Below are 8,378 nucleotides of genomic sequence, written 5' to 3' on the forward strand. Positions count from 1 at the left end.
ATGATTGTTTATTGGAATCTTCAAAACGGGCTGGTGACAAATAGTCACCTAACCTGCTTGAGTGAACGAGGTCCAGTTACATGCAGCATGCAATAGCTATACGCAACTTACATGTTGAACACGCTGCGTTTGTAGGCACCTTAACTAGATGGCGCCACCATACTGGAGGAGGCTATAGCAGCTCTGGATCACGTTGATTGCGCGGATTGTCTGAATCGCATCTCGTCGTCTGCGCCTACACACGCTATGTTTGCACGCGCCTTATAAGGCGCGTGCAGGTATACCTAGATGTAGATCTAGGTATACCTAGATGGCGCCACCATACTGGAGGAGGCTTGGGTCGTCTGCGCCTGCGCGCCTACCTAGGACGCGTTTATAGGGCATTTTTCCGAGGCCGGATAGAAAGCGCTTGCGTGACAGAAATCTCCCGTGATAAGTGGAAGGTTAAAGGCTGCGTCGACAAAGCTTTAACAACATGGTCAGTTACTCTTAAACTGAAGGTTGGCATTACCATTGAGGACCTGCCCCATCAACTGCGTGTTGCTGAGGATGTCTCTTTCCTCTCGTACATGTTCCTGGTAGAGCCCCGCTCTGTCTCCGGTGGCGCGGCACCGGACACATACGCAGAGACTGTCGTGTGCCACATTGTGGGCTCGGCCATCGTTTCGGCCACTACGAGAACCAGTGCGTGCGGACCTACGCTAACGTTATGGGCCAGGTGCGCAGAGACGAGGCTGCCGAACACATCATGGACGAAGTAGACGCGGTCGAGGCAAGCCGTGGAAATGGTAGAGATGATGCCACCAAGAAATCAACTTCCAAGGAAACCGCACCCCTTGAGGAAACCAGCCATGCCAGTAATGATGCAATTCAGCCGATAGGCGCTTCAGGGCCAGTGGAATCACAAAAAAAAAACACCGCATATCCACGGGGTGAATGATGATGAGTGGGCGAAGCTCCAGAGGGAATCATCGGTAAACCGTGAATCTTCCGTGTAATTCGCCCAGTCTCGCCGCACTAACTCGAACGATTGACTTCCACCAATGACACGCGCCATATGTGACGTCATTCCTATTTTATAACAGCGCCCTTCATTATAATTGCACCATCTCCCGCTTAAGGGGACGCTAGCACAAACGCGTTAGAAACGTGCAGTACTCTCTAGTAAGGGGGAGAGGCCACAGCGTCTTACGCAGCCGTTTACACATGCCGGAACGTGCACCGCGTTTGCCGACGCCATCGCATGACTGCTGAGAGAGTATAACCTCCGTATTCATAAACGCTCCTCGACTTCAACTTGACTGGCCACCGCCTTGGTGCTGAGCCGTGCTCCCTCAAGGGCTGCAGAAGATAGCGCCAACCTTTCCCTTTCCCTCAAGAACCACTTATCATCATCATCATCACCGCCTTCAACGCGTTTCGAACGCGCTGCCCAAGGCGGTGGCAAGTCAAGTTCAAGTCGAGGAGCGTTTATGAATACGGGGGTAAGGCGGAGAGACCACAGCGTCTACACCAGCTTCTTACACGGGCCGTAACGCGCAAGCACAAACGCGTTAGAAACGCGCACTCTTTCGTTAATGTTGGGTATTTATTGTCATCGTGGTGCGTGTGTACATGTGCGCTTCGTGGCGTAGTGGTTAGCGCCGCGCGTTCGGAAGCGAGGGGTCCCTGGTTCGATTCCGTGCTACGGACACAACTTTCGGATGTTTTTTCTCATAAAACATCTGGCGTGTTTCGTTGGTTTATTTCATAAATCAACGGCGTTTTGAACAATACGTTTAGTTTATACCGACATCTGGTACTAGCGTTAAGACTGGTTACACACTACGACGGGGACGAACGGGTGCCGCTATAAGGAGCTTCGCCCCTAAAACGCCGGAAGCGTTCTCCGGAAGCCGGAAGCTGGCTTCCGGAACCAGAAGTGGAAACGGAAGCGGAACCGGAAGTGGAACCGGAAGCGGAAGTCGGCTTCCGGTTATACTATACATATACATATATATGTATATATCGGTATACATACATATAGGGACACACACCCGCCGGGGTGGCTCAGTCAGCTAAGGCGTTGCGCTGCTGAGCACGAGGTCGCGGGATCGAATCCCGGCCCCGGCGGCCGCATTTCGATGGAGGCGAAATGCAAAAAAATGTCACAGTTTCGCCCTAAGGGCGAAGCAATGAATGCGATAGCAACACAGCAATGTCATACGAAGTAAGGTGAGCGGCTTTGGTAGCAACAACACGCAGAACTGTTGTCGACGCCATCAGCGTTTTGCCCGCGTTAGCTCAAAATGCGTGCGGCGTTGGTGACTGTTGCTGGAGCCTCTGATATAAATAGGCACTTGGTGCCGCAGCTAAACGTCGCCTCCCTTCCCTCCCCCTCCCCCACGGCCTCTCGCGCGTCCGAAGAAGGCGCGTTTGCTCTACATATATGGTGATTGTAAAGGAGAAAAGAGACGCCTACTTCTGCAGCCCTTAAGCGAGCACGGCGCAGAACGCGCGTTTGTTCTCCGCCGTGCGTTCACTCCCCGTGAAAGACGCGCCCCTCGCGCCCTTTCACTCGCACACACAGCGTTCGGCGCGCGGCGACGATTTCATCTCCAAATGACGTCATACGGAACCTCACGGCGACGGCGACGGCGACGCCGACGGCAGAAATCTGCTTTTGAGTGTCCATATAATTGCTATCGCAATAAAACGCCCGTGTGCTTGCGTTGTAGTGCACGTTAAAGAACCCCAGGTGGTCAAAATTAATCCGGAGCCCTCCACTACGGCGTGCCTCATAATCAGAACTGGTTTTGGCACGTAAAACCCCAGAAAGAAGAAGAACATATAGGGACACACAACGCCATCTATTGAGCAATTCATAAAAAATCACAGCATATCCACGGGGTGAATGATGATGAGTGGGCGAAGCTCCGGAGGGAATCATCGGATCTCCCGCTTAAGGGGACGCTAGCACAAACGCGTTAGAAGCGTGCAGTACTCTCTAGTAAGGGGGAGCGGCCACAGCGTCTTACGCAGCCGTTTACACATGCCGGAACGTGCACCGCGTTTGCCGACGCCATCACATGACTGCTGAGAGAGTATACCCCCCTATTCATAAACGCTCCTCGACTTGAACTTGACTTGCCACCGCCTTGGGCAGCGCGTTCGAAACGCGTTGAAGGTAAGGCTGAGAGGGCACAGCGTCTTACACCAGCTTCTGACACGGGCCGTAACGCGCTAGCACAAACGCGTTAGAAACGCGCTAGAAACGCGGCCTTTCGTTAATGTTGGGTATTTATTGCCATCGTGGTGTGTGTGTCTATGTGCGCTTCGTGGCGTAGTGGTTAGCGCCGCGCGTTCGGAAGTGAGGGGTCCCTGGTTCGACTCCGCGCTACGGACACAACTTCCGGAATTTTTTTTCATAAAGCGCCGGAAGCGTTCTCCGGAAGCCGGAAGCTGGCTTCCGGAACCGGAAGCGGAACCGGAAGTGGAACCGGAAGCAGAAGTCGGCTTCCGGTTATACTATACGTATACATATATATGTATATATGAGTATACATACATATACGGACACACAACGCCATCTATTGAGCAATTCATAAAACTAGACGTGGCTACCTACTACGACGGGGACGAACGGCTGCCGCTATAAGGAGCTTCGCCCCTAAAACTAGACGTAGCTACCTACTACGACGGGGACGAACGGGTGCCGCTATAAGGAGCTTCGCCCCTAAAAAAGCGGACAGCGTGAGTGCTGTAAGTCTGGCTATGACTGGGCGGCAATGCGACGACTTGGAGGACACTAACGCCGAGATGCCCGCAGCTTCAAGCTTACCAGTGTAGCGAGCACACGAGGGTTCAGACAACCAGGAATCAAGGCCGGATGGTGAACGCGGCGAGGAGCCTCCACGGAAGGCACCCCAACGCGCCACGGGCCGTTCAAGCCCAAACCGAACGTGCCACCGGAGCGTAGGATTCCCTCTGCTTTGCCTCCGCCCTATAGCGGAGGCTCTTCCTGCCACAACGGCATAAGCCCGGTCTTTGATCGGGACAACACAAAGCTCCAGCGCCAGTACGAATGTGGATTTCCCCTGGTTTACGTGTGAGTAGACAGATCGGCGACCCCCAATCCCTTAGATGGCTACTAACTTCGCGACTAGTTTACGTGTGGCTACGCTTAATGTAAGAGGCCTGTCTGTGCGTAGAAAACAACAGCAACTGTGCCGCCTTCCGCTAGAACACGAAACTGATTTGCTCGCGGTTCAGGAAACCAAAATTGAAGGCGAAGAACAGACAGATAGAATTGCAGAAGTCTATCGCAACAGATACGGTGTTTGTGTGTGTCATGCTTTCTTACGAACTTTTGTAAGAAACGCTCGTTGTTGATGCTGTGTTTTCATGTGAGAGTGGACGTCTTGTGATATGCGATTTTAAATCGGCTGGAGTGGCTTGGGGAGCTGTATGTGTATACGCTCCGAATGTGATACATGAAAGAGATAGTTTTTGTTTTCTCCAGGTTAAGTCATTCCTATTGACTGTACGGCGTGTAATAATGCTTGGCGACTTCAATTGCGTCTGCAGACCAGAGGACAGGACAACAAACCGTTCTTTTCGTGACAAGAACGCTGAGTTACTTACAGAAATTGTCAGTGAGCATGAGCTTGAAGATGTAGGCTTGATATTGACGCATGAAGCCCAGGTGAAGTACACTCACTTTCAAGGAAGTAGTCATGCTAGATTAGATCGTATATATGTTCCTATCGAATGTTCGCTATTATGTTCTGACTATCAGACGATCTATGTCAGTTTCAGTGACCACTGTCTAGTCGTGGTTACAATTGGTATGAAGAAAATAGCTACGAAGTTTAATTGACACTTATGGAAGTTTAATAATAAACTACTGGAAGATAAAGAGTACGTGACCAAAGTCGAGGATTATATAGTGAACATGCTGCGAAGCGAGTCTAGAAGTTTTATTAAAGTAGGGGAGAAGTTCAAATGCAATATTAAAAGAGCTGCGATTGAGAGATCATGTACGCTTCGGCGGAAAGTAAAACAGCAAGAAAAAGAGCTTTACAGTGCCCTAGATTTTATGCTTACTATAGAGTGTTACAAACCGGGATTGTCACAAAAGAAATTAAAGAGACAAAAACTAAGCTCCAGGCAATGGACGATGAAACGTATCGAGGTGCGGTGATAAGGGCGCATAACGAAAGACTGTGGCTCGAGGAGACGCTCCACAAAAGGGCGCTTGGTGATGAAAAAAGGCACTCATTGTCGAAACAAATAAAGGAAATATGCTATCGAAACGAAGTCACAAATTGAAGTGAAATAATCGAGCGGACGTTTGTCGAAAATTACCGATATCTATTAATTTGAAATTACCGAATACTGAGTACTTCAGAACAGAATTTCTATCGCTGATGCCGAGACTAGACGACGACCTTCTGCATGGCCTTGAAACTCGTATTACAGTAAGCGAAATTGAAACGGCGATTCGGGAACTAAGTTCAATCAAGTCCCTGGGCCCGATGGTCTCGGTGCATCAATACAGGGTGTCCCACCTATCAGGGGCGTAGCCAGAAATTTTTTTCGGGGGGGGGGGTTCATCGGCCCGACCGGGGGGGGGGGGGGAGGCAAGCGTCTGCTTTCCTCTACGTGACGTGCTCGATAATAAATATCGGTAGTTGAAGCACCCTCTATGCATGTATATCAAAGACATGGGACCCCCCCTCCCCCCTCGCGTGTGTGTGTGCTAGAGCACTGCACGGGCTCGGGCTTACCCGAAAGCCCGGGCCCGTGGGACGGGCCGGGCCGGGTAGAACTGTTTTTTCACGGGCTCGGGCTGGGCTCGGGCACGGCATGTGCTTTTTGACCCGGGCCCGGGCCGGGCTCGGGCTTTCTGGTGGTGTGCATGTAACGTGCAGTGAGTTATTCTCGGGCGACTCAACTCTGAAGAACATTATTTTTCGGTCTCGGGCCGGGTTCGGGCCGGTTTAGAGTCGGGCTCGGGCCGGGCTCGGGCCGGGATCGGGCCTAAGGTAAAGGGGTGGCGGGCCGGGCCGGGCGGGTAATGTAGATTATTTCCGGGCCCGGGCCGGGCGCAGGTCTCGCCATAAAAGTTTTGATCGGGCTCGGGAGGACCACCCAACGTAATAACGGGCCCGGGCCGGGCCCGGGCTGAAAAAATCGGCCCGTGCAGTGCTCTAGTGTGCGCTTGTGAAGAAATTAAGTAAAAAGTAATGTAAGCTCAGTAAAATACAGTAAGTACGACAGGTACAGTGGGCGTTTGGAGCAACCGTCTCTCATCGCGCCACTGAATGGACCAGTCTTCGAAAACGCATCATTGAGACGACCCGCCCGATCGGAGAAGACATCATTAATTGTTAATCTCCGTTAACCGTAGATGACGTCGTCCTCGTCGGGGCGAAGTGCGTTTCACAAGTCAAGGACGGCTATATACCTACTCCCATAGCAATAGCTTGTTCGCTGCGTCTTTGCGCTAGAAAACTGAAATACGCGCAAAAACGAGTAATGCTTTTTTTTACGAAGCTTTCGTCGCCTTGCATTTCCTGCGGCAAGTGCATGGGCCGCTGTGTCTTCCGCTGTGTGCGAGCGTGCAGCCGTCATTTGCCTTTACGTCAACAGATTCAGAATTGTACAGAATATTTCACCGCACTGCATAGTTATGGCATGTGTACGCATTTTAAGTAGTGCGTGCGAGTCATTTCTGCTTCACTTAGGCCGGTGCAAACAGGAAGCGGTCTTGTACCTCACAGAATCTCGACTGATTGGTGTACTAGTGATGCAGGAATGAACTCCGGTCTTGTTCAGTGCATAGTGCACATAATCAATTTCTCAGGACGCGTGAACTCCGACGAGAACTGTCAGTGCCTGCAACAAGAGTTTACTTACGCTGTACTGCGCACATGTAATCCATGCTTGTCGGCTGTCTGTTTCGTGCATTCTGTTGCGAGTCGGTGGAATTTCACTGCTGGCATCAACCCTTTGGTGTGTACATTGCTGGTTTGGGATTCCACAACACAACAGCAACTACCAGCCTTTCGTAATTGCTGGTTTGAGATTCAGCAACACAACAGTAACTACCAGCCTTCCGTAGGGGCGCAATCGCAAACGAGAGACGTTTTGCGCTGCAGACTATGGCTACGTTCACACTTGGGAAGCGGCAAGCGGGTGGAGAGGTCAAAGCGGCCGGAAAGGCCAAAGCGGCCGGAAAATCTTTTCCGCGCATGTCCAAGTTCACATTTGTTTTGCTACCACCGCGGCCGCCGCTGCCGCTTTCGTCCACATCCATCTAGTCTGCGTACGTTTGTTGGCGTGGTGGCGCTCATTATCGCATTATTTGGAGCGGTATGTTCATTCACTGACCCACCCGTCATCAAAAGTGATCATCTTGCGCAATTTCGCGTGTCATCTGCGACCTTCGGTAAATTCCTCGTTGGCGTTCTGTAATTCTCCTCACACGGGCGCGGTAGCGCTGTGTCACAGGTTGCTGCCTAGGCGTGATTACATTTCTTTAATAGCTTTTATTTACAAGTTGTAATAACATTTCATCATATCGTGTTATTTTCGGCGCCTCCAGGACACGAAAGTGGCAACGGGAACACCAAAGCTAAAACCCGGGCTGGCCCTTTGTGTTGAGGCTCGCCGAAGCCTGCGCGTCCTACGTCAGGCCTACGCTCCCAATCTATCGTCGCGACGAGAAAAGCACCCCGCGACTTCTGCAACATACCGTGCACGTGCGAGGAGAATTATGGAGCGCCAACGAGGAATCTGCCTAACTATTGTCTGTCATGGAAGTGGAAGAAGAAATGGCTTTTATACTTCTACCTACTTGTTTTCTAGAAATGGACAATGAATAAACGGAAGACAAGAAAACCTCGGAAACGGCGGTGGTGGGTTCGCCTGGCTTTGCAAAAGCGCGAGAAGTTGGGTCACGTGACTCCGTTGGCTTCGTTGCCGCGCCTCCGGTCGCGCGAAGTTGAATACTATCGCGAGTATTGCTGACAGTACGTTTTAGAACTTCTCTTGTCGTAGAGCAAGAGGTGGTTCTTGATCGCGTCGATCAGCATTGCAGCCTACACTTTTGGGGCCATGTTCAATGTTACGACCGGAAGTTTACATGGTAGTGTAGCTTCCGGTGGAGCAGAGCGACTTTCCGCCACGTTTCCGCTTCGTCATGACGAAAAAATCGGTCCGAGACCAATTTGGCTCGCCGCCTGTTTTTCTGCCTGTTTTGCCGCCTAGGCGGGCGGATTTTTGCAAGATTTTGCCGCTTCCGACAGCTTCGAGACCAAGTGTGAACGTAGCCTAAGATCCTGCGCGAGCGCGGCCTAACCGGCACCTGAAGGGAAGCGGCGGAAAGTATACCA

General features: G+C 51.5%; 1 protein-coding gene across 1 annotated transcript in view; it reads right to left on the reverse strand.

Moving 5' to 3' along the window:
• Positions 1-4,513: 4,513 nt before the first annotated feature.
• Positions 4,514-8,378, reverse strand: part of LOC119448934 (uncharacterized) — a 45,746-nt gene continuing 41,881 nt past the window's right edge. The window contains exon 6 of the mRNA XM_049666568.1: positions 4,514-4,560. Coding sequence (XP_049522525.1) covers positions 4,514-4,560 — 47 coding nt within the window. The remainder of the gene's footprint in view (positions 4,561-8,378) is intronic.

This window comes from Dermacentor silvarum, chromosome 4, assembly GCF_013339745.2.
Source record: "Dermacentor silvarum isolate Dsil-2018 chromosome 4, BIME_Dsil_1.4, whole genome shotgun sequence".
Classification (NCBI taxonomy): domain Eukaryota; kingdom Metazoa; phylum Arthropoda; class Arachnida; order Ixodida; family Ixodidae; genus Dermacentor; species Dermacentor silvarum.